General features: G+C 39.7%; 1 protein-coding gene across 3 annotated transcripts in view; it reads right to left on the reverse strand.

Moving 5' to 3' along the window:
- Window positions 1-27,330, reverse strand: part of csmd3b (CUB and Sushi multiple domains 3b) — a 1,935,846-nt gene that overhangs the window by 131,034 nt on the left and 1,777,482 nt on the right. For all 3 annotated transcript variants that reach the window (XM_087986040.1, XM_087986041.1, XM_087986039.1), the window contains 3 exons: window positions 17,116-17,293; window positions 8,068-8,213; window positions 7,512-7,592 (listed from right to left, as the gene is read on the reverse strand). In XM_087986040.1, coding sequence (XP_087842166.1) covers window positions 7,512-7,592; window positions 8,068-8,213; window positions 17,116-17,293 — 405 coding nt within the window. The remainder of the gene's footprint in view (window positions 1-7,511; window positions 7,593-8,067; window positions 8,214-17,115; window positions 17,294-27,330) is intronic.

Genomic DNA, 27,330 nt, shown 5'->3' on the forward strand with positions numbered 1-27,330 from the left:
CCCAATGTTTATATCGCTGAAAAATGACATGAGATGGCAGATTTTACCCAATGTATTGGGAAAGGATATGCAAATGAAAACTAACAAATGTATGAAAGAAAACAAAGTCATAGATTAAGGGAAACTCAAGCATAATTTAAAAAAAAAATGCTTTTTGTCCCTGCAAGAGGGATATTGTGATGGTAAGATCCCAAAGACTCTGCTGGACACAATGTTTATTGGTCACTCTTGCATTTCACATACAGTGTTGTCTGATGTACTGGAATTTGGATGCAACACTAGAAATTGCATTTAAATGGTGGAGTGTAGTTTCACACTATTCACACTGTTGAATGTCAATGAAAGCACACTTTGTTTAATTGCAATCATACTATTATTACACAGTAAAATGGGATGTATTAGTTGCAATCTATAAAATCCCAGAATGGTGGCATTCAGGTGGAAGCTAAGGTATGGGAGCATGGTTTTGATGTTTTGAGTGCAAGTTTGTAGGAAGTGGAAGCTGTGAGACCAAACTGGGAAGGTAATGAATTAGTCAGGTCTTGAGCCTGAAAAGGGTTGTCAGGTGACTATAACTTCAGGCAAGGATAAAACCAAAATCACAATTGTAAATTTTCTGGATATTGGCAGTCAGAGTAGGAAACCTGGAATCGGGTTACACTTTCCGTTTTTAAAATTTTCCCTCTTCAGTTCTAACATGGATGGAAACATAACAATCTATCTTGTGATATTAATTACAAACAGAAAGAAATGTCTCACTTCTCAGCACTTTTGAAAGCTGTAAAGTTTAAATATAACACTGAAATATTGACAGCAGCCTCCTGTCATGTCTCTTATCATTATATCTTAAATTTCAACCAAATGTTGTGGAAACAGAAAGGATGAAAGGGATGGATACTCAAATTCACCTTGCTTATCTTGTGGGTTAGAAACACTCCCTTATCTCAAGATGGAACTAAAGAACAGTCCAGACTGATATAAAGTCTTGGATGCTCAAAAAGGTTTTTTGAGGATGTAACTCTGAAGATGGATGAGGGAGATCCAGTAGATGTAGTGTACCTGGACTTTCAGAAAGCTTTTGATAAAGTCCCACATAGGAGGTTAGTGAACAAAATTAGGGCACATGGTATTGGGGGCAAAGTACTAACTTGGATTGAAAGTTGGTTGGCTGATAGGAAACAAAGAGTAGTGATAAACAGCTCCATTTCGGAATGGCAGGCAGTGACCAGTGGGGTACTGCAGGGATCAGTACTGGGACCGCAGCTTTTTACAATATATGTTAATGATATAGAAGATGGTATTAGTAATAACATTAGCAAATTTGCTGATGATACTAAGCTGGGTGGCAGGGTGAAATGTGATGAGGATGTTAGGAGATTACAGGGTGACCTGGACAAGTTAGGTAAGCGGTCAGATGCATGGCAGATGCAGTTTAATGTGGATAAATGTATGGTTATCTGCTTTGGTGGCAAGAACAGGAAGGCAGATTACTACCTAAATTGAATCAATTTAGGTAAAGGGGCAGTACAGAGAGATCTGGGTGTTCTTGTACACCAGTCAGTGAAGGTAAGCGTGCAGGTACAGCAGGTAATGAAGAAGGCTAATAGCATGCTGGCCTTCATAACAAGAGGGATTGAGTATAGAAGCAAAGAGGTTCTTCTGCAGCTGTACAGGGCCCTGGTGAGACCACACCTGGAGTACTGTGTGCAGTTCTGGTCTCCAAATTTGAGGAAAGACATTCTGGCTATTGAGGGAGTGCAGCATAGGTTCACGAGTTCAATTCCTGGAATGGCGGGATTACCTTACACTGAAAGACTGGAGCGACTGGACTTGTATACCCTTGAGTTTAGAAGACTGAGAGGGGATATGATTGAGACATATCAGATTATTAAAGGATTGGACACTCTGGAGGCAGGAAACATGTTTCTGCTGATGGGTGAGTGCCGAACCAGAGGACACGGCTTAAAAATACGGGGTAGACCATTTAGGACAGAGATGAGGAGAAACTTCTTCACCGAGAGAGTGGTGGCTGTGTGGAATGCTCTGCCCCAGAGGGCAATGGAGGTCCAGTCTCTGGATTCATTTAAGAAAGAGTTGGATAGAGCTCTCAAGGATTGTGGAATCAAGGGTTATGGAGATAAGGCAGGAACAAGATACTGATTAAGGATGACAGCCATGATCATATTGAATGGTGGTGCAGGCTTGAAGGGCAGAATGGCCTACTCCTGCACCTATTGTCTATTGCCTAAAACCAATAAAAAGGGTATTATCAGATTTGAATGGGTTACTCAGAAACAAAAAAGACTGGTTGTCTCACACTCTCAGAAAAGTTAAGAAACAACCTAAGATGTGGAATCAAAATGAACAATATCCCTTATTGAGGAAAATACCTTGTATTTGTGAAAAGCTGCATGCAGACAGTACATTTTTCCATCTGCTTCAAAGATCAGCTCACATCTTATTTGCAAACAATCAACCAAAGCTATCAGAATTATCCATTCAGCTAGGCTGCAAACCAGACTCAGAAATAGGCTGACACACATCAGGTAGCTGGTGTTTTCAACCCATTCCAATTTAAAGTTCACCTGAGAACAAGCCTCTATACTATTCAACAAGAAGCCCCATTACTTGTTGGAAATTCTTCACTTTACAAGACCCTCACTTCAACTTTAAAAATCACTGGATCCATTCAAAGGCCACAGGCCTATTATGAGAGAAAGTAGAGACTATAAATCAGTCACCGAGACTGGTGCAACTGTAATTGATAAAAATGCAGCATCTTTATTTGTATTTGATCTTGGTGTTTGGGTGTCTGAGTGAGACTGAGTGTGCGTGACATTGCATTTAATTTGGAATGAGTGAAAATAAATAACTTCTATTTTTAAACTCATGAATGTTTGCTGCTAATGAGTTAGTTTGTGTAAGGAAAGGCATGCCATTTCCTATATAAAAAAGTACTGATCATGGGAATTAAGAAAATGCATATATTCTATCTATAATACTTAGATCAAATTTAAAAAGCCATTTTGGTTCATTTCCTCTCATTGATTTTTGCCACAACTTTGCAATATTGACAAACACATTTATATATATTTGTTATTAAGATATCCTTTCAAAATGTTATCCTTGTCATCTCATAGTAGTTTGCCAAATATGTTCCTATAGAAAACTTGAATATAATGGTTGAAAAACTAAATTCTCTGTTACGAACACAGCAGCTCCACAAAATGACATCAATCAGTGTCTGGACTTGCCAGACAATCGTATGATCGAGAGCTATTTTGAAAACAATATTTGTTGAGGTAAGCATTCCAGCACTTTTTTCAAAAGTTTCTGTTTATGCAAGAGTCAGTTATGATTGTTTGTTGGCTGATTTCAACAAAATCAAAGGATAGGTAGTAGAATACCTGTACATTAATTGCTTCAAGGTTCACTAAAGTGACAGAAAAATCACTTCAATTCATATTAAGAGCATCTCTTTCACAAAGTTCAAACAGGTAGGTTAGAGATGTTATGAAATACTTTAATTAAATAAATGATACAGACCTTCAAGTATATGAATTAGGAGCAAGAGTTGAGCACTCAGATGCTCAGGCCTGCTTGACCATTGAGTATAATCATGACTGATTTAATGACTCCACATTCTTGCTTAACCCAAAAGTTTTTCATCACTTCCTCATCAAGTATTTATCTACTTCTGCATCAAAAATTCCAAGAACTATGCCTTTTGGGGAAGTGACTTCCAAAGACACATGACCTTCTGTGAGAGAGAAAAAAGATCTCTGCCTTAAGTGGGTGACCCCTTACTTTTAGCCAGTGACCCCCTAGTTCTAAACTCTCTCACAAGAAGAAACATTCTTTCCACATCCCATCCTGCTAAGACCTCTTGGGATTTATACTTGTTTCAATCAAATTGCATCTTATCTTCTCAAATTCAAGGGCCTACAGGCTCAGCTTGTCCAGCCTTTCCTCAAAAGGCACAAGGCCTTTCCAAGTATTTGTTCTAGTCTGAATTGCTTCTAATACAATGCCATCCTTCCACAACTAAGAATACCAATAATGTACAGTGGTCTCACTGATGCCTTTCATAACTGAAGCATAGGAAAAGCAGGCATGAGGTTATTCAACCCCTTGAGCCTGTACTGGCTCCTCGCCAATTACCCAGCCCAACATCATATTGTACCCATTCATGTCATTAGTAACTCGCATCATTCTCTATCTTGAACTTACTTAATAAATGGGCTTCCACAGTCTAATGGGACACAGAATGCCAAAGATTCATCATCCTTAGAATGAACAGGTTCCATCTCATCTCTGCCTTTTATTCTGAGAATTTCCTTTGCTTCAAGAAAGCACATCTGGGGAAAACATTCTCTCTGCAGCGACTCTGACTAGCCCTCTAAGAATTTCATAAAGTTATACAAAATCGCCTCCCATTCCTCCAATCTCCAGAAAATACTTGCCCAGTTTGCTCAATATTTCCTCATAGGACAGTCCCATCATCCCAGGAATCAGTGTTAGGAACTTCACTGCACTCCATCTATGGCACGTATATATTTCCTTGGACAAGGGGACCAGAACTGTGCACATTACTCCAGGTGCAGTCTCATGAGTGTTCTATATAATTGAAGCAAGAATGTTTTTGCTCCTGTACTCAAATCCTCTTGAGATAAAGACTAATATGCTATTTGCCTTCCAAATTGATTGCTGAATCTACATGCTGGATTTCAGTGACCTATGTATAAGGATAATTCCTGAAGGAGGTCTTATGCCCGAAACATTGATTCTCCTGCTCCTCGGATGCTGCCCAGCCTGCTGTGTTTTTCCAGCACCACATTTTTCAACAAGGAAAATCAGGTCCATTTAGACATCCACAATTTTCAATTCCTTACCAGTTAAGAGATAATCTGCAAATTTGTTCCTCCTACAAAGTAAATAATCTTGCACCTATCCACATAATATTGCATCTGGCACGCTTTTGCCCACTTACCCAGCTTGACTTAATCCCTTGAAGTCTCTCTGCTTTCTCCTCACAACTCATTCCCACCAAGTTTACAAATATAGAAATATTACACTTGATCCCCACATCCAAATTATTGACTTAAGTTGTGAACAGTTATGGCCAAAGCAGTGATGCTTGCAATCCCACACTAGTCACAGTCTGTCAACCTCAGAATGATCTGTTTATTCTGACTGTTTACTTTTTATCTGTTAAATAATCCTCATTCTATACTAGGATATTAACCCTAAGCTGACTACACTTTAATTTTATTTACTAACTATATGGAACTTTCTGAAAATCCAAATTCATCACATCGATTGGTCTCCCTGATTGATTCTTCTCGAAACATCCTCAAAAAAACTCTGATTTGTCAAAAATTATTTCCCTTTGATAATTCCATTTTGACCCTGCCCAATTGGACAACTGTATTTTAAGATTTTAGATTTACACTTTACTGTCATGTGTACTCAAGTACAGAGGAGTACAGTGAAAAATGTATAATGTCACCACACATGGCACCATCAAAATACTGAAGTACAAAGTCATAAGAGAAACAGCATTAACATGTAATCATTATCTTCTTGGAATAAGTAGAAAAAAAAGAAATAAGCTAATAGTTAACATTAAAGTCCTTCTTAATTTTAGCTAGAAAGATAAAGGAATGAAGTTAAAAGTTTAGCAGTCTTAGATCAGTCATCCGCTTAATTCTTCTGCAAAGAAGACATAAATCACATTCTTTATCGTATCTTTCTCATTATTTTCATTTGACTGATATCAGGATAACAGGTCTGTTGCTCCATTCCATTCAATTCATTTTTCTTCTACTCAGACCTCTGAGGACCATGCACACCATGACATCCAAAACTGGAAGTCTATGTGCTGGAAGTCTATCTGCTGGTGTGTCCCTTGGCTTGAGCAGATCCTCAAAATGGCTGCACAGTTCACAGCTCAGAGGGAATGTTGGTCTCCAGGTTGATGTTTCTTCTCTCCTTTCTTTCGTAACAGTGGGCTGACATTTGCAACCTTCCAATCAGTGGGTATCACTGCAGAACTTATAGAATTTTGAAAGCTGAACACTAATAGTAATTATCTCTTTTAACACTCTCAGCTCAAGTCATCAAGTCCCGGGGATTTGTCAAATTTCAGCTGTAATAATTTCTCCAATTCTACAGTTTAGTAATACTGATTTCTTCCAGTTCCACATTCACATGAGACAGTTTGGTCTTGTTTTTTTTCCGGGGGACATTGTGTGAAAACAAGGATAAAGCACTTAATTTCCCTGTCATTTTATTTTTAATTCATCATCTAAATTCTATTTGTAATGGGCCTACACATATTTCTTCGAGGAGAAAGTGAGGACTGCAGATGCTGGAGATCAGAGCTGAAAATGTGTTGCTGGAAAAGCGCAGCAGGTCAGGCAGCATCCAAGGAACAGGAGAAGAGCTTCTTCAAGGAAGGCATCCTTGTAAGAGGATTCGCTTTTTGTTTTCTTGTAAGAGGATTCGCTCATGTGTATTTCCTGAAGAAGGGCTTATGCCCAAAACGTCGATTCTCCTGTTCCTTGGATGCTGCCTGACCTACTGCGCATTTCCAGCAACACATTTTCAGCTCTACACATATTTCTGCAAATCTTTTCCCTTGTAAATACTTTTAGAAGTTTTTACAATGCAGCATGAGGTTTCTTTATATTTTATATACATTTGCTTTTTTTTTCTGGCTTTTTCAATTTCTTGGTTCTCCTTTGCTGAATTCTTAAATTTTTCTAATCCCCAGCCTTACAACATTTTTATCAACAGCTTAAGTCTCCTTTTTTTATCTCATACTATCTTTAACTTCCCTTATTGGTCATGACTCTCTTGCTTTTCCTATTGAACATTTTTGCTCGGAAGGTGTGTTGCCTTCAGAAAACCAAACATTATTTCTTGAAATTGTAGCAATTGCCTGTCTATATTCCCAGTTTTTAATGTATACTTCCAATCCATCAAAGCTAACTTGCTTGTCATACTTTCATAATTGCCAGATTTAAGACCCCAGTTTCAGATTCAACTGCATCATTTTCAAAGTTAATGAAAACTTCTGTCTGTATAATGGTTACTATTCCCTAAATACTTGCTGTGCCAGTGATGTGCTTCATCTTGAGAATTAAATAAAGCAACTGTTGAAAATTCAGTCTTTTCCTTTTTTACGTAGTTTAAGTTCATGTCTCCTAAGTACTTCCCAGTCTGTAAAGCAGAATAACTTATCATTCAGCATGCCATTAAGACCATCATTTATTTCATGGTATTCTATCGGGTGACTTCTTATGGTCCTGGAAGTGGAAGGATTTGATAAGAATGCTTCAAGTGTTCATGCACTATTAAGCTTGTAATGTATGATATAGAACTGTTCTAAATTCACCCTCATTTAGTCACCCTTGATATGCATGAAATTGAATTCCAAGGAAAGTCACAGAAAAAGACAAAAGATGAAAGCATGGAGCCAGAAGATAATAAGTATTAAAAGAGTATACCTATCTCAAACTCCTCATCCTCTGTCAGATTTTGCCCAGTCAACATTGCTGGTGGAGGTTGGCAGACCCGTAACGGATAGGCTGCAAAAATAAGAATTTATTTTTTCACATATATTGCTTATGTAACATCCAACTTGTATTTCCTAAAATAGATCCTATACTAATTACAGGAATGTTGAGAGCAAAATCAGAGGATATGTCTTCAATGAAAGGAAGCCACACTGCATGCATTTTAGAGGAATCATAATCATTTTGCAGCTCAGTTTTAAATACATTTCACACAGGGCTTTTTATTTGTAAATATGTCCTTGACCATCTGGCCAAATTTTCAATCTGAATACTTTACCTGTCTGGTTCTGTTATGAATACACCTTTCTTGGCCATCAAGTCCTGAAGTGGGACCCTATCCTTGAGCTACCAGCTTAGAGGCAAGGCGGCTACTATTGTGCCCCAAGTCCTCCTCAGATATAACCTAATATAAGTTAAGGCTAAATGCAACACTCAATTACTTAATCTATTTATATTGAAGAGATATGAATACAGAACAAAAACCAACCATGATAACTGAGGATGAAGGAGCCTCCTGTTGTGAAATCACTGTGGAATTTGATTAAGATCTGGTTTGAGGTACTGTAGACAGACTCGAGTGCTGTATTTCCACTAAACTGTCCAATCTGAGGAGCAGTCTGGTCTGGCCCATCCCTAAAAAAAGACATTGTCATTGTTAGAATTCATAGACTGTTAACTGATTAACAGGCTCAAAAACAACTCTTAAAAAAAGCAGAAGCATTCAATTGCATGGTGTGTGCTTTTTTATCCGTGTCCATTTGACGTGTACATTTTGCAAAGAATCAGTGTCAGTTTTTTAACTCTGCAACACCTAACCAAACAGTTCAATCAAGGATGTTACTCAATATTTAGATACAGAATATTTCTGATATTAATTGTGGGGGTTTCAATAGTAGACGAGACACCTTTTCACAATTTTCTTCAAACATTTGTGAACACTAAGATATCCAATAATGCTCACAGGACAGCAAAGCAATTTAATATCCTTCCCAATAGACAGAAGCTGGTGTGTAGATCAGCATGAAGACAGATGGAGCCTTCAACTAAGTCTACAATTTTGCTGATGTGAGACTGTTGATTATTTTACCCCAAGACAATTCATGATGTCCCTGCCTCAGACTTCCTGCCACTCACACATCAACCTACTCTCCTGTCAGATCCTCACACATCTGTCTCCATTTGGCTTTCATGTATCCTGATGAGTAGCTAAGTGTTACTCAATTTCGCCTGACAGCATCCACTGTGTACTCTTCCTAATACCTTTGAGGTGGAATGGCTGGCTTTTTTTGATGAGACATGCCTATTCAAACCACATTGCCCCTTGTTGTCTCTGCTGTTTGGGAGATCAACCCAGGAGAACCTTTCTTGTTGAAAGCACATCCTGCATTAAAGTTCAAATGATGCTTCATGGACACAACTCTATCCTGTGACAACATTTATGCTGAGTGTTAACTCATTATGCATTTGTTGAACATATACATTCATAATAGTTATTCCTGATTTTTAGTACAACAATATCCAGATGTATTTCTATCTGTGCATTCCCCGACATCTTTTTTTGTCAGAATTTCATAGCATGCCATTTGACTCGCAAGGTAAAATGGTATAGCTTCTCTCCCTGGAAGACCTGACAGTTTTTAGTCCTGCATTTTTTACACTGTTTTTTCTATCCCCATAATATTGACAGATTCTGACCTAGCTCAACCCATCTGCTACTGAAACCTTCATCTACACATTTGTCATCTCTTGACTTGATTCAAGAAATGCACTGCTGTTTGATCTCCCAAAGTTAACAAGCAAAAATAACACTGCAGCAATTTTATAGTCAACATGTATTAACTGTGTATAGATTCTCCACTATTTTGTTCAAAAGTTATTATGAAATATAAGTGTTGCTATTAACTCCAATTCATCGTCGTCACTATTCCTTGCCCCATATATGTCTGTGGCACGTAATTGCTTGACTTTTCCCAGGATACTCTTGGCTTGGAATCATTCTAAGTAATGTTAATGAATAAGTTGTTATTTTGTAAAAAAAAAAAGAGAATTTTAAGGACCTTTGTTAAAATCAAAGAGAGCAATTTTTATCACAATGTTAATGCGTTTGGCATTTCTATCACAAAACTTTCGCCCTACATTGCATTTCATTGCTTAAAAGCTTCGATCTATTGTCCCCTTCAATGACCCTAATTTCTCTTCTCTGATGTCTTTGAGCATCACCTTTGACAACTGAAAACCATTTGTCCAATTCCATATGTTCTAAGTACCCAAGTTTCATTTTAATACTCTTTTCACTTTTCAGACCCAGTTTTCATTAACAGATCAAATTAACCTTAAGTCAATTCAAGATATCTTCTCATTGAGTTGCAGCAATAAATATCAGCAACTTTTCATTTAATGGACCATTCTGTTTTCTTCAAAGTCATGTCCAGTCAACTGAGAGATGAACTAGCACCTTTATAAGACTCCACATGATTGTTATTCAGTTTGATCTTTCCGAAAAGCTATCAGTTACCTTAATCCTTGTCAATTTATTTATTTTCTTTATCAGGTACTATTTTAATCATTTTCCAACTTGTTTGATCCGCATAAATAAATTATGTCAAGATATCAATTTCAACCTCTCTGACTGAACTCTGCACAGCTTTGATGTTAGCACATTAATATCTGCATCATGATTTAGATTTTAGTCAGTAATTGCTATTTTTCTCCATTTTGTGAACAGTTATAGGACATAAAGCATACCATGGGAAGTTCCACAGGTTGCAATGAATGAAATAGTCCCTTGTTTAGATTAAGATTAGATTAGATTACATTACAGTGTGGAAAGAGGCCCTTCGGCCCAACAAGTCCACACCGACCCGCCGAAGCGCAACCCACCAATACCCCTACATTTACCCCTTACCTAACACTACGGGCAATTTAGCATGGCCAATTCACCTGACCTGCACATCTTTGGACTGTGGGAGGAAACCGGAGCACCCGGAGGAAACCCACGCAGACATGGGGAGAACGTGCAAACTCCACACAGTCAGTCGCCTGAGGCGGGAATTGAACCCCGGGTCTCAGGCGCTGTGAGGCAGCAGTGCTAACCACTGTGCCACCGTGCCGCCCACCGTGCCGCCCACTATGAATAAGCAATAAGAATATTTCTCATTGATCACTTTAGTCTTGTAAATCAGTGCTCACCAAGCAGCAATTTCATTTTCTGTCTTGACTAAGTTATTCTTGCTGCTCAACAAATGCTTAACTGGTTTTCTTCCTCCTCACGTTAACTAGTTTTACCTGTATAACTAATCAAGATACTTCTACAATAATTATTTTAGGGATTGCAGTGGTTCATGACAGCACCTTCTCAAGGCAAATTAAGATGGGCAACAAATGTTGGCCTAGTCAGTAATGCCCACATCCTGAGAAAAGAAAGAAATGAATACAAAAAACTGACTTAACTGCCTGCAACAAGATTATATACATATTGATTTACTCCAACCACATAACTTTTCTCATGCTTTCAACAACTAAATTCTGAACACAATCAACATAAATCCAAATGTCATGTTGCGGCTGTACAGGGACATTGGTTTGGTCGCTTTTGGAATACTGTGTTCAATTCTGGTCTCTCTGCTGTAGGAAAGGTATTGTTAAACTTAAGAGGGTTCAGAAAAGATTTACAAGGATGTTCCCAGGCTCGGAATGTTTGAGCTATAAAGAGAGGCTTGGGCTGTTTTCCCTGGAGCATCAAGGGTTGAGGGGTGATCTTATAGAGGGTTATTAAATTATGGGGGGCATGGTTAGGGTGAATAGACCTGGGGTGGTTGGGAGGGGCTTCCAAACCTAGAGGACATAGCTTTATAGTGAAAGAGGAAAGATTTAAAAGTGACATAAGGGGCATTGTTTTCACGCAGAAGGTGGTGCGTGAGGGACCTGCCAAAGGAAGTGGTGGAGGCTGGTACAATTTCAATATTTAAAACGCATTAGGATGGGTCCATGAATATGATTGGTTTAGAGAGATTTGGGTCAAATGCTGGCAAATGAGACGAGATTAATTTAAGATATCTGGTTGGCATGGACAAGTTGGATTGAAGGGTCTGTTTCTGTGCAGTACATTTCTATGCCTCTCTGACTGAAGTTTTCTTTAAAATCATCTTTACTCACCTTTCAGACAGAGTAAGACACATCGCATGCTTTTCTGGTTATCATGCTTCAAGTAAGATGGAAAGCATTTGAATCTTAGCTTCTTTCTCATAGTTGTAAAGCCAAATTTACTCTTGTTGCAATGCACAATCAATCTTTTTATTTCTATCTTCAGTATTGTCTTTAATCATTTTGAGTTTTTTCCTTTAATCATTTTGAACAATGACTGTCATTAAAAAGACTTAACTTGCAGAACAGATGATCACAAGTGATCACTAAATTGAAGCAAAATGCTGCAGATACTTGAGATCTGAAATAAAAAAGCAAGTGCTGGGGAAATTCAGCAAGTTTGGCAGCATCTGAGGAGAAAGATAATGGAGGTTCAGTGCTCTCCATTAGAATGCTCTTCTTCAGAGTCATTTTGGACAAATTCTTAACTCTGTTTCTCTCTCCATAGATTTTGGCAGACCTGTTGAGTTGCTCTAATTTAAATAGCCATTTTGGTTACAAGATAGTTATCATCTGACATGGAATTGTGGGATTGTGGTGAATGTTGGTGAAACAACTTTCAGCTTTCACTAATTCAGACAAAGTCATAACATCTCACCTGTCATTGTTAACAATAGCCAGAAATTTTAATATAAAAGCAAAACAGTGCAAAAGCTGGAAATCTGAAACAAAACCAGAAATGTTCGAGATGCTCACTGGATCAGAAAAGAAACAGGGCTTGTGGGCAGGATTCCCTCTTTCCTTCTGTGGCAAGATTAATGGTGGCTCGGATATAAAATAAATTCAGGGCAAGAATTGAAAAGAAAAACTCTCATTCTCAACAGCAAGAAAAGTTCTCCTGATTTTGCTCTCATACAACTTAGGGATCACATCCTGACTAACTAAATTTCCATGTATTTGCATTCATTAAAACTCCAGCCTACCACATTTCCTCCACACTCCAATTAATCTTTCTTCCATTCAGAGAGGCTTTTCAGACTGGGGGCATATGACCAGTACTGTGTGTATAATGTGTGTAATGTACTTTTTTTTTGTCATTTGTATAAATGATTTGGATGTGAATATTGGGGGTATGATTAATAAGTTTTAGGATGACACCAAAACTGCTGGTGTCGTGCATAGCAATAAAGGTTATCTCTGATTACAACCGGACTTTGATCATATGGGCTGATGGGCCGAGGAGTGGCAGATGGAGTTTAATCTGGATAAACGTGAGGTGTTGCTTTTGGTAGGGCAAATCATGGAAGCATTTAATGGTAAGGTCATGGGGAGTGTTCCCATCAAAGAGATCTTGGAGTGCAGATTCATAGATGCTTGAAAGTGAGTCGCAGATAGACAGGGTAGTGAAGATGGTGTCTTTATTGGTCAGTGCATTGAGTATAAGAGTTTGGAGATTGGTTAGGCCACTTTTGGAACATTGCATTCATTTCTGGCTTCTCTGCTACCAAAAAGTTGTTGTGAAACTTGAAAAGGTATAGAAAGGAGTTACAAAGATGTAGTCAGGGCTGGAGGATTTGAGCTATAGGGAGAGCTGAATAGGCTGGGGATATTTTCCTTGGAACATCGGAGGCTGAGACGGTGACCTTAGAGAGGTTTATAAAAACATGGGGGACATGGATATAGTGGACATGGATAAAAGCCAAGGTCTTTTCCCCAGGATAGACAACCCAAGCTGGGGCACTGGTTTAAGTTGAGAGGACAAAGATTTAAAAGGGACCTAAGAGGCAACTCACACACAGGATGGTACATGTATGGAATGAGCTGACAGAGGAAATGGTGGAGGCTACTACAATTACAGCATTTAAAAGGCATCTGGATGGGTACATGAATAGGGATATGGGCGAACTGCTGGCAAATGGGACTGGATTAATTTGGGATATCTGGTCGGCATGGATGGGTTGGACTGAAGGACAAAGGACAAAGACCAGTAGAGCACTGGAACAAGTCCTTCAATCCTCCAAGTCTACACTGACACATTTTGTCCTTCCATACTAAAACTGTCTTCACTGATAGGATTAATATCCCTCTATTCCCTTCCTATTCATGTACTTGTCCAGGTGTATCTTGAATGCTGCTCGTGTTTGCTTCTACCACCTCCTGTGTCAGCACGTTCCCGGCACTCATCACCCTTTTTGTGAAAAACCTGCCTCGCACATCTCTTTTAAACATCCCCCTCCTCAGCCTCCCGCGCACCTTGAACCTATGTTCCCTTGTAATCGACATCTCCACCCTGGGAAAAAGCTTCATATTTTCTACTCTATCTATGCCATTCACAATCTTATAAAAGTCAATCAGGTTGCCTCTCAACCTCCTGCATTTCAGTGAAAACAAACACAGTCTATCCAACCTTTCTTCATAACTAAAACCTCCCATACAGGCAATATCCTGACAAACCTTTTCTGTACCCTCTCTAAAGCATCAACATCCTCCTGGTAGTGAGTTGACTAGAACCAACTGTCATTTTTCAAGTGCAGCCCAACTAAAATTCTATAAAACTGCTGCATAACTTGCCTATCCTTACACTCAATGCCCATTCCACTGAAGGCAAGCATATGATAGGCCTTTTTAACTACTGTATTTACCTGGGTTGCCACCTTCTGTGATCTATGGACCTGTACACACCCAGATCTGCAAGTCAACACCTGGGTCTGTTTCTGTGCCATACATTTCTCTGGACTTTAAATTAGATGTTGCAAACTCCAAACAGGTAAGACAGTGTGGATACTTGGTGGCTGTAGTTGGACCAAATGCCTGACCCTGATCATTCCACCACTTAATCTGCGCACTATTCCTATATGTTCCTTGTCCACCATCCTTCCTTACCCTTCCTTGACACATTTCAATATTAGTATATCACCAGCCTTATCACATCACCCTGCCTGCTCTCAGCCCAGCTTAGTCATCACTTCAGACTTCTAATACTTTCTGTTTTACCTGATGGACAGCTATGACTTGCATGCTACTGCCAAGTTGCTTTGTGCACAGGGACTCCTCTGCGTCAACAGAGGAAGCTATCTGTGCTGAAATGAACAAAATACATTGATGGCTTTTAGCTTCCTTTCTTTATGCTCACTGATTTTAGTGCTGTGTTACAGACTGCAAGCTTAATTTTGCGTGCTTTTTATCCCAGCAAAGAATTTTTCATTAGGTTTTCTTTATAAAACTCATGATAAAATCTCAGAATGATGCAGGCCTGTGAAGCATTTCTATTCTCAAAAATTCTGGTAATTTAAAAGGGACACTTGATTGTTTTAAGTGCACAATGGCAGATTCCTATTATGCCCAGTCATGATGCAATAGCAGTATATGTGTACAATTCCTCAGCTACAATGTTCAAGGATAACTCAAGTCTCTACCTCTATGTGGTTCAAGAGATGGTGCTCTTAGAAGTAATCCTTTGTATTTTGACATAGGTGTTTCTGGCTCTCTGCTTTATCAGAAATTTAGAAATCTTGCCTCTACCATTTGACCAGAGCATCTCATTCCATTGTCCTCATGTAAAGTTTCTGATGGTTAGACCATTTTCAGACAATGGAACTCAGATGTCACATACATTTTGATAAAATAAAGTTATCGTACCCACCACTTCTTCAGTTTATGTTTGATGTTGCAGAAACTGCAAAATTAATGTGAACCCTACCTTGTTTTCAAGTTCAGTTGGGAAATGCAGCCATTATAATAGGAAGAATTGTTTGTGTTGTAATTATTTCATCAAAATTTGTTCAGACATTGAAATTAGCTCACTGTTCTTACAGCTGCATGTACTGGTAAGAAGGAAGGATCTCTTAAGATCTCAATTCCATTTTCTGTGACAGCAACAATTTTGTGTTTGTATTTCATAAGTTCATATTGAAACATTGTATTGCATAATTGTGACAATGTGTAACTCTTTGCCCACCTCCTACAAGGCTTGCAATACAGACAGGATGGAGCAAATGATAGAAATTCTGGGTACTGAAAATTCCTATATCAAATGTCTTTCAGTGACCAAAAGGTTCCTGCTTATCCAGCACACCAAGTTATACTTGCTTGTTAACTTGGTCTTTGCCTGGAGATAGTTCCTGGATAAGGACTTTCAGCCCAAATACAGGCTTGAAACTTGTAACTTTCAAACAAAAAGTACACAGAATTATAAAACCAAACCATTCAGCATAACCAATCAGTGTTACTTATCTTCCACTGGAGTCTCCAGCCAATGCATCCAGCCAGTTCTCAAATTCCATTTTTCCCTTTCCCAAAACCTATCTAATGACATGATCATTATTTGACCGATTAACTCTGTAGTATTTTCATAATTCTCTGTGAAATAACTTTCTCTTGATCTTTGTCCTTGTTCACATTTAATTTTGCAACACTGAATATCACTAAAGTGGAGGTAGATTGATTCCTTTGGACAAAAACAATCATTTCTTTAACTTTCTTGAGGTCTCATGAAAGGCTATTGTCCTGTCACTGTAACAATGTATTTTGCACTCTCTTCTGTTACCCTGATGCACTTCGTATGGCACGATCTGTCTATAGCACGCAAACAAACACTTTTCGCTGTATCTTGGTACGTGACAACAATAAATCAAACTCAAGCTCAAAACTGTTTCTCAATCTCATCACAGGAACTAAGATGTCTGTAGAGCACATCCAGCATTTTGTGTTTTTATTTTAGATTTCCAGACTCTGCAGTATTTTCCTTTTTGATTATTGAGGGAAACCTATATATTGGTTAGCTACCCACTCCTTTCGTCAGAGAGTGATGTGCAGTGAAATATTAGTAAGGAGGATCATTTTCATCTTCACCACCTGAATGGTTATCCATAGGACCAAATATTCTGTTTTGTTATACATTACTGAAAACCGGGACGACTTTGTAAATTTTTTAACGTCGGCAGTGAGGAGCAGACCGTTTGGATGAACACTTTGTTCGACTAGATTATCTCCCAGAAAGAGAAACTGAATATAAGCTAATTAGATCTTAGGTGTGGAAATTCAGCTTTAAGCAACTACTCAATTTAAGCTGCACATGAGGAGCTGTGGATAATAACAGAATGCTCTTTCTGGAAAACAAATATATATCGCAGTAATTATTGATCAAACTAGTCCCCAAATAAATTATTTTATATTGAATGCTGCTTGCGTATCATGAATCTCTCTTTTTTTACATTACTTAATGCAATAACTAAGAATATCATCAAGATGTACTTTAAATATAGGATTGTAGTTGGTGCTTCCAGATGATAGAGATTTGTGCAGAGACAATTACTATTCTTGTTTACAGCTAACAAGCTAAGGTTAACCTAAAGAACTAAAGTGATAAAGCCACAGTATTCTAACTCATCAGAGCTCTGTTCAATCCATGACTGTTACAATATATCAATAAAGAGAATATTTATTGTCCTACCATACAGTAATGAAGTCATATATGGGTTCCGTCTGCAAGACAGTAAAGTTGATGTAGATTCCATTGCCTGGAGGTACTTTTACAATCCAGAGACAGTCCTGAAAGTTAGGGTACTCATCAGGGTACCCAGGAGAGTAGATAGTGCCATTCAATGCAGTAATATTACCTCCACAGAGAGCTAGAAAAAATAAAAAGAAATCAGTTTGAAAACAATTTATTTATTCATATTCCTTCCTGTTTGCTTTTCAGTGAATTCATGTACAAATCACTAAAGTATTGACACCCACAAAAGTAATGAAAGTTCAAGTGTATTAAAATGAGATATTCGTTTTAATTCTGTTTTCTCCCAACAATAGGCTTCAAATATGCTTTAAAGGAATTATTCACTTTTGCATGAAAGTGAGTGTCTGTGTGTGTGTGTTGTGAGGAGTGGAGGTTATGGAGGGAGGTGGGTGTTGGGAGATGTGGGATGTTGGGGTGTGTGGAGAGTGTTAATTACAGAGACACTAGGTTTGTTTGCTTTTGCTTTTTTCTTTTGAAGAAACATACCTTGACCATTCCTAAACCATTTCTTCTTTGAATGCAGTCCGTTGTTCAGCTCCAGCTTTTCCCTCCAACCTTAGGCTTCAGTATATCTGGCTCAACTCTGTTCTTGGTCCATTAAAGTCAGCTCTAAAGTCAGTTAATTAGTCTTACTCTGGATTGTTCATTGTTCTTCAACACTATCACTCTAAAGTTAGTTTTGATGCATTTCCTACTGCTCCGTAGTTATTTCCCCATTGATACTTGATCAACTTGGTCACAGTTCATTGTCAAGAACTGGGTCTTCATGTACTGGACACATACTAATCTAGAAAATTCTCCTGAACATAATGTAAGAACAATTGCTCCTTTCTACTCTTTATATTACCACTATCCCAGTCTACATTTGGATAATTAAACTGTCCTATTCAAATTACCTTATAATGCTTGTAATCTGCAAATTCCTTGCAGATTTATTCCTCAACATCTTTCCTACTAATTAGTAGCTTATAGATAAAACTGAATAATGTGATTACACAGTTAGCTCGAGTCAAATTGATCCAGTCCTTGAACTGTCTGGCACCTTTTCTTCCCCTAGCACTGCAATGCTCTCCTTAACCAGTACTGTCACTGCTTCTGTTTCTCTTCCTTTCTAATCTTTTCAGAACACCTTGTCTCCAGGAACATTGAACACACCCTGTTCTTCCTTCAACCAGATCTTTGTCATCACTATAACATCATAATTCGACCAGGCAATCTATTTTTTCGACTCACCAATCTCATTTACCTTGTATATTTACCTGCAAGCAGTGTAAACCTGTTTTAGAATGCTTTAATTTCTCCCTTATTCCAATCCAACCTTATAATTTACTATTCTCCATTCTACTGTTGTCCCTCCCAGTATTTTGCACACACTCTCTGATATTCTCTTGTGGTTTCCATACCCCTGCCAGTTTGGTTAGACCCTCCTAACAACACAAGCAAAACAACTTGTATGAAATTCATTGCTGCTGTGACATATCCAGCTTATAAAGATACAATTTCACCCACAGCCAGACCTTCTAGGAATCTAAAGCCCTCCCTTCTGTACCTATATTTTAATCTGCCTTATCTTCCTGTTTTCGCATTCACTTGCATGTGTCACTGGGAGTAACCCATGGAGTACTAGCTTTGAGACTCTGTGTGCTGGTTTTCTACAGAGCTTCTTATACTCTTCAACCTTATACATCCCCTTCTACCTATTTCATTGCCACTAATGTGGACCATGACCTCTGATTGATCACCCTGCCCCAGAAGAATGCTTTACAGCCTATGACACCCTTGATCCTGGTCCTTGAACATTTACTCATGAAACTATGACCCATTTTTCAGTTTCTCCAATCAATTTTCCCATGTTCTCAGCATCTTCCCTGTCAAGCTCCTTAAGACTTCTACGTGCTTCAATTAAATCACTTCTCTTTTGTTTTAAAATTGCTAGAAATATTGGAATAAATAGCTCAATCTCTCCTCATTGCAGGAGCCACTCTGATTAATAATTATTGCAATGGCTTGATAACACAAGTGTCTTTCTTTCAGTAAATAAATTAAAACTGCACACAGTACTCCAGGTATAGCTTCAGTTATCCCCAAAACAACTGTAGTTACAAGTAATTCTGTATTCTAGGGAATCAACTTCTTTGCAAGAAAAGCAAACATAAGATTTGCCTTGCAAATTTTCTATCTGTATTTGACTTCCAGTGATTCATATTGAAGGACATACCGGTCTCTCTGAACACAATCATTTTCAAGACGCTTGCCAGTTATTTTTTTCTTTAATAAAGTTGACAACTTCATGCTGAAAATAGATCTGAGTTGGGATGTTTTTAAGGAGATAGGGATCTCTTACACAATGGAGACAAACCATCAGGGAACTCCTATTAGTTCCATGTGGGAGGCACATAAGTGACTGTTGTCAGACTTTCTCCATGATTGAGGACCCCAGGAGCAGAAGACCTTCCTCCCATAAGCTGTTCGCTAGTCAGCAGCTCTGGATTTCCTGATGCCAAATAACTCAATTGGGTACAGAGTGCCTGACCAACCCTCCCCCTCACTCCTTGTAGACTGTATGTTCGGTGTCCTTCTGCAAACCTGGAAGAACCATGCAGGTCTCACCTAATCCCTAAACCATCACTAAATTCCACTGCATTCCGGCATAATGGGTGTCATTAATTGAGTTGACTTTGGCAGCTCAGATTCCAAGGTCAGCTCTTTCAGCCCTCTGCCTGAATCAGGGGTAGTTCTGTTGTTATGGAATTAGATATTGTACATCTCGTGTTCTTAAGTAAAATAGTGATGGAAAAGGATAGATCAGATCTAAAAGTTGAAGTTCTAAATTGGAGAAAGGTCAATTTTGATGGTATTAGGCAAGAACTTTCGTAGGCTGATTGGGGGCAGATCTTCGCAGGTAAAGGGCCGTCTGGAAAATGGGAAGCCCTCAGAAATGAGTTAACGCGAACCAGAGAATGTATATTCCTGTTAGGTGAAAGGAAAGGCTGGTAGGTATAGGGAATGCTGGATGACTAAAGAAATTGAGGGTTTGGTTAAGAAAAAGAAGGAAGCATATGTCAGGTATAGACAGGATAGATCGAGAGAATCCTTAGAAGAGTATAAAGGCAGTAGGAGAATACTTAAGAGGGAAATCAGGAGGGCAAAATGGGGACATGAGATAGCTTTGGCAAATAGAATTAAGGACAATCCAAAGGGTTTTTATAAATACGTTAAGGACAAAAGGGTAACTAGGGAGAGAATAGGGCCCAAAGCTTAAAAATGTGTTGCTGGAAAAGCGCAGCAGGTCAGGCAGCATCAAAGGAACAGGATCCCGAAACGTCGATTCTCCTGTTTCTGTGATGCTGCCTGACCTGCTGCGCTTTTCCAGCAACACATCTTTAAGCTCTGATCTCTAGCAGTTGCAGTCTTCACTTTCTCCTAGAAAATAGGGCCCCTCAAAGATCAGCAAGGCGGCCTTTGTGTGGAGCCGCAGAAAATGGGGGAGATAATAAATGAGTATTTTGCATCAGTATTTACTGTGGAAAAGGATATTGAAGATATAGACTGTAGGAAAATAGATGGTGACACCTTGAAAAATGTCCAAATTACAGAAGAGGAAGTGCTGGATGTCTTGAAATGAATAAAGGTAGATAAATCCCCAGGACCTTATCAGGTGTACCCTAGAATTCTGTGGGAAGCTAGAGAAGTGATTGATGAGCCTCTTACTGAGATATTTGTATCATCGATAGTGAGGTGCCGGAAGATTAGAGGTTGGCAAATGTGGTGCCACTGTTTAAGAAGGGTGGTAAGGACAAGCCAGGGAACTATAGACCGGTGAGCCTGACCTCAGTGGTGGGCAAGTTGTTGGAGGGAATCCTGAGGGACAGGATTAACATATATTTGGAAAGGCAAGGACTGATTCTGGATAGTCAACATGGCTTCGTGTGTGGGAAGTCATGTCTCACAAACTTGATTGAGTTTTTTGAAGAAGTAACAAAGAGGATTGATTAGGGCAGATCTATATGGATTTCAGTAAGGCGTTCAACAAGGTTCCCCATGGGAGATTGATTAGCAAGGTTAGATCTCATGGAATACAGGGAAAACTAGCCATTTGGATACAGAACTGGCTCAAAGGTAGAAGACAGAGGGTGGTGGTGGAGGGTAGTTTTTCAGTCTGAAGGCCTGTGACCAGTGGAGTGCCACAAGGATCGGTGCTGGGTCCTCTACTTTTTGTCACTTACATAAATGATTTGGATGCTAGCATAAGAGGTACAGTTAGTAAATTTGCAGATGATACCAAAATTGGAGGTGTAGTGGACAGCGAAAAGAGTTATCTCAAATTACAACAGGATCTTGACCAGATGGGCCAATGGGCAGAGAAGTGGCAGATGGAATTTAATTCAGATAAATGCGAGGTGCTGCATTTTGGGAAAGCAAATCTTAGCAGGATATATACACTTAATGGTAAGGTCCTAGGGAGTGTTGCTGAACAAAGAGACCTTGGAGTGCAAAGTGGAGTCGCAGGTAGATAGGATAGTGAAGAAGGCATTTGGTATGCTTTTGTTTATTGGTCAGAGTATTGAGTACAGGAGTTGGAAGGTCTTGTTGCGGCTCTACAGGACATTGGTTAGGCCACTGTTGGAATATTGCGTGCAGTTCTGGTCTCCTTCCTATCAGAAAGATGTTGTGAAACTTGAAAGGGTTCAGAAAAGATTTACAGGCATGTTGCCAGGGATGGAGGATTTGAGCTACAGGGAGAGGTTGAACAGGCTGGGGCTGTTTTCCCTGAAGTGTCGGAGGCTGACGGGTGACCTTATAGAGGTTTCCAAAATTATGAGGGGCATGGCTAGGGTAAATAGACAAAGTATTTTTCCCTGGGGTTGCGGAGTCCAGAACTAGAGGGCATAGGTTTAGGGTGAGAGGGGAAAGATATAAAAGAGACCTACGGGACAACTTTTTCACATAGAGGGTGGTTTGTGTATGGAATGAGCTGCCAGAGGAAGTGGTGGTGGCTGGTACAATTGCAACATTTAAGAGGCATTTGGATGGGTATATGAATAGGAGGGGTTTGGAGGGATATGGGCTGGGAGTTGGCAGGTGGGACTAGATTGGGTTGGGATATCTGGTTCACATGAACAGGTTGGACTGAAGGGTCTGTTTCCATGCTGTACATCTCTCTGTGACTCTATAAGTAGGCCCAGTGTCTGCAACACAGAGCTTTAAATCTTGCCCATAGTGGAATTGTTAAATTACAAAAATGATGAAACAGCAGAGATGGGACTAGACCGTTTCCAGAGGTTTAGGAACCTAGAGTAAGGGGCTTTAGATACAAGATTAAAGATAATCAATTTGCAATGTAGAACAAGATAAATGTAATTCCATAGGAATTTAATGAGGCTGTGGAAATCACTTCCAGTATTAGCGATTAAGGCAGAAACTATACCACAGTTGAAGATTAGTTTGGAAAGGATTAAGATGATGTTGAGAAAGAGATATAGGAATAGACAGGTAAATGTGCTTAGAATTATTTACCTTACACTATGAGTCTTGGTTTGATTGGGACAAATGGTTTCTGTCTTTCTTGCAAGTCCGTTGCATCATTAAAGACTGACAAAAAATACTGCCCATCGAACTTTGTCTCCTTGAACTTGTCAGAATAGTTTTCACTTCAAGCGGAAAACCTAACTCATTATAAAATACTCCTTTGCCTGCTTTAAATTAATCCATCAACAGCCTCTTTACATTTCTATCAAATGAGTGCCTGCAACCAGAGTAGCATGGTGGCTCAGTTATTAGTACTGCCTCCTCACAACACCAGGGACCTGGATTCAATTCCACCCTCAAGCAACTGTCTGTGTGGAGTTTGCACATTTTCGTCGTGTCTGCGTGTGTTTCCTCCGGGTGTTCTGGTTTCCTCCCAGGATCCAAAAATGTGCTGGTTTGGTGAAGTGGTTGTGTTAAATTGCCCATCGTGTTCAGGGATGTGTAGGTTAGGTAAATGTAGAGGAATGGGTCAGGGTGGGATACTCTTCGGAGAGTTGATGTGGACTTGTTGGGCTGAAGGGCCTGTTTCCACATGGGAGAGATTCTAATTCTGACATTTTTGATACCTAGCATTTTATATCTGATGGACTATCTGAGCATTGTTTAATTAATGTCAGTGGTAAATTCCATCAGTGAATAACTCAAGAGTTAGTGAATTAAAATGATAATAATCAACAGGAGCATTCAGTATCTTGAAATTTAGATCAACGAATGGCTTATAAGTTCTCTGGACAATAGACCTAATTCTAGATGCAAAACCATCCATTTTTGATCATTTTTAAAATAAGCTTTATTCTAGCTAAGACAAAATAAAAGGTCAAAAAGCTTTATGGTAATAATTGAATGCAGAGAATTAAGGAAATTACCTCAATTCTCGGCTTCTTTCCTCATCCATGAATGTATCTACTATTGCAGCAACCACTTAGTCAAATCACTAACTAATCAGTCTAATGTTTCCCAGAGACGATCCTATTTTTATTTTCAGATATTTGGGCTCTTCATGAAATTTTGCAGCTGCTGAAATCATGCAAAATACCAAAGACATAGCTTTCCCTTTTGGCAGATTGTTATATTTTAAAAAGAACAAAGAAAATTTACAGCCCAGGAAGAGGCCTTTCGGCCCTCCAAGCCTGAGCTGATCCAAATGTACTGTCTAAACCTGACGGTCAATTCCTAAGCATCTGTATCCCTCTGCTTCCCACCAACTCATGCATCTGTCCATACGCATCTTAAATGAATCTACCGTGCCTGCCTCTACCACCTCTGCTGGCAACGCGTTCCAGACGTCCACCACCCTCTGTGTGAAGTACTTGCCACGTGTATCCCCCTTAAACTTTTCACCTTTCACCTTGAAAGCGTGACCTCTTGTTATTGAACCCTTCACCCTGGGAAAAAGCTTGTCTATATCCACCCTGTCTATACCCTTCATGATTTTGTAGACCTCAATCAGGTCCCCCCTCAATCTCCTCTTTTCTAATGAAACAAACCTAACCTTGAAGGGCGGAATAGCCTATTCTGCACCTATTGTCTATTGTCTATTGTCTATAACCTACTCAACCTCTCTTCATAGCTAGCACCTTCCATACTATGCAACATCCTTGTAAACCTTCTCTGCACCCTCTCCAAAGTGTCCACATCCTTTTGGTAATGTGGCAACCAGAACTGTACACAGTATTCCAAATGTGGCTGAACTAACATCATGCACAATTTTAACATGACCTGCCAGCTCTTATACTCAATACCCTGTCCGATGAAGGCATACCATAAGCCTTCTTGACCACTCTATTCACCTGTGCAGGAACCTTCAGGATACAATGGACCTGCCCACATCTCTCTGCTCGTCAACTTTTCCCAAGTCTCTTCCATTCACTGTACAATTCACTCTAGAATTAGACTTCCCAAAATGCATCAGCTCACATTTGCCTGGATTGAACTCCATCTGCCACTTCTCCGCCCAACTCTCCAGTCTATCTATATTCTCCTGTATTCTTTGACAGAACTTTATGTTTTCTGCAATTCCACCAATCTTTGTGTCATCAGCAAACTTGCTGATCATACCGACAGTGCCCTCTTCCAGATCATTTATGTATATTAGAAACAACAGTGGCCCCAATACTAACCCCTGTGGAACTCGACTGATCACCTTTCTCCATCGAGAGAAACTCCCTTCAGCTACTACTCTCTGTCTCTTGTGGCTCAGCCAGTTCCTTATTCACCTAGCTAGGACACCCTGCACACCATGTGATTCCACTTTCTCTATTAGTTTACCATGGGGAACTTTATCAAACACCTTACTAACATCCATGTATATGAGATCAACAGCCCTTCTTCACCTATCAACTTGGTCACTTCCTCAAAGAACTCTATTAAGTTGGTAAGGCACAATCTCCTCTGTACAAAACCATGTTGCCTATCACTGATAAGCCCATTATTTTCAAAATATTAATCGATCCTATCCCTCAGTGACTTCTCCAGCAACTTTACCACCACTGACGTCAGCCTCACTGGTCTGTAGTTACCTGGAATATCCCTATTACCCTTCTTGTACAGGGGGACAACATGAGTGATCCTCCATCCTCTGGCACCTCAGCTGTATTTAAGGATGCCACAAAGATATCTGTCAGGGCCCCAGCTATTTCCTCTCTCGCCTCCCTCAGTAACCTGGGATTGATCCCATCCGGTCCTGGGGATTTGTCCATCTTACTAACCTCTAGCCTATCCAACACATTTTCCCTACTTATGTCAACGTGATCCAGACTAATCAAACTTCTATCCTAATATCAACATTCATCATGTCCCTCTCCTCAGTGACATTTTAGTCACATTTTAGTTACATTTTCCAATCAATCCAACAGAAAATTTCAAAAAAGTTGTATCTTATTACAGTCATAGAGATGTACAGCAGAGAAACAAACTTTTTAGTGCAACTCATCCATGCTGACCAGAGATTCTGCATTACTCTAGTCCCATTTGTCAATATTTGGTCCATAACACTCTAAAACCCTTCCTATTCATATACTCATCCAGATGCCTTTTAAATGTTAAAAATCACACAACACCAGGTTATAGTCCATCAGGTTTATTTGGAAGTACTAGCTTTCAGACCACTGCTCCTTCATCAGTTAACCAGTTTTAAATGCTGTAAGTGCACCAGCCTCCACCACTTCCTCATTCCACAGACACATCACCCTCTGCGTGTAAAAGCTGCCCCTTTGGTCTCTTTCATAGAAGAATACAGCGCAGTACAGGCCCTTTGGCCCTCGATGTTGCGCCGATCCAAGCCCACCTAACCTATACTAACCCACTATCCTCCATATACCTATCCAATGCCCGCTTAAATGCCCATAAAGAGGGAGAGTCCACCACTGCTGCTGGCAGGGCATTCCATGAACTTACGACTCGCTGAGTGAAGAACCTACCCCTAACTTCAGTCCTATATCTACCCCCCCTTAATTTAAAGCTATGCCCCCTTGTAATACCCGACTCCATACGCGGGAAAAGGTTCACACTGTCAACCCTATCTAACCCCCTAATCATCTTGTACACCTCAATCAAGTCACCCCTAAACCTTCTTTTCTCTAATGAAAACAGCCCCAAGTGTCTCAGTCTTTCCTCATACGATCTTCCTTCCATACCAGGCAACATCCTGGTAAACCTCCTCTGCACCCGTTCCAGTGCCTCCACATCCTTCCTATAGTATGGCGACCAAAACTGCACACAATATTCCAGATGCGGCCGCACCAGAGTCTTATACAACTGCATCATGACCTCAGGACTCCGGAACTCAATTCCTCTACCAATAAAAGCCAGTACGCCATATGCCTTCCTCACCGCACTATTTACCTGGGTGGCAACTTTCAGAGATCTGTGTACATGGACACCAAGATTCCTCTGCTCATCCACACTACCAAGTATCCGACCATTAGCCCAGTACCCCATCTTTTTGTTATTCTTCCCAAAGTGAATCACCTCACATTTAGCTACATTGAATTCCATTTGCCACCTTTCTGCCCAGCTCTGCAGCTTCTCTATATCCTGCTGTAACCTGCCACATCCTTCCTCACTGTCAACAACTCCTCTGACTTTCGTATCATCCGCAAACTTGCTCACCCAACCTTCTAACCCCTCTTCCAGGTCATTTATAAAAATGACAAACAGCAATGGTCCCAAAACAGATCCTTGCGGAACACCGCTAGTGACGGCACTCCATGAAGAAACTTTGCCATCAACTACTACCCTCTGTCTTCTTCCATCCAGCCAATTCCTAATCCAAACCTCCAACTCACCGTCAATGCCATATCTCCGTATTTTCTGCAGTAGCCTACCATGGGGAACCTTATCAAATGCCTTACTAAAATCCATATATACCACATCTACCGCTTTCCCCTCATCAACCTCCTTCGTCACCTTTTCAAAGAATTCAATAAGGTTTGTGAGGCACGACCTGCCCTTCACAAAACCATGCTGACTATCCTTGATCACATTATTCCTATCCAGATGTGCATAAATCCTATCCCTTACAATTCTCTCTAAGACTTTGCCCACAACAGAAGTGAGACTCACTGGCCTATAGTTACTAGGGTTATCCCTACTCCCCTTTTTGAACAAGGGAACCACATTTGC

The sequence above is a fragment of the Chiloscyllium plagiosum genome, unplaced genomic scaffold (assembly GCF_037043375.1).
Source record: "Chiloscyllium plagiosum isolate Xiang-an unplaced genomic scaffold, Cpla_swu_hap1 HiC_scaffold_4, whole genome shotgun sequence".
Classification (NCBI taxonomy): domain Eukaryota; kingdom Metazoa; phylum Chordata; class Chondrichthyes; order Orectolobiformes; family Hemiscylliidae; genus Chiloscyllium; species Chiloscyllium plagiosum.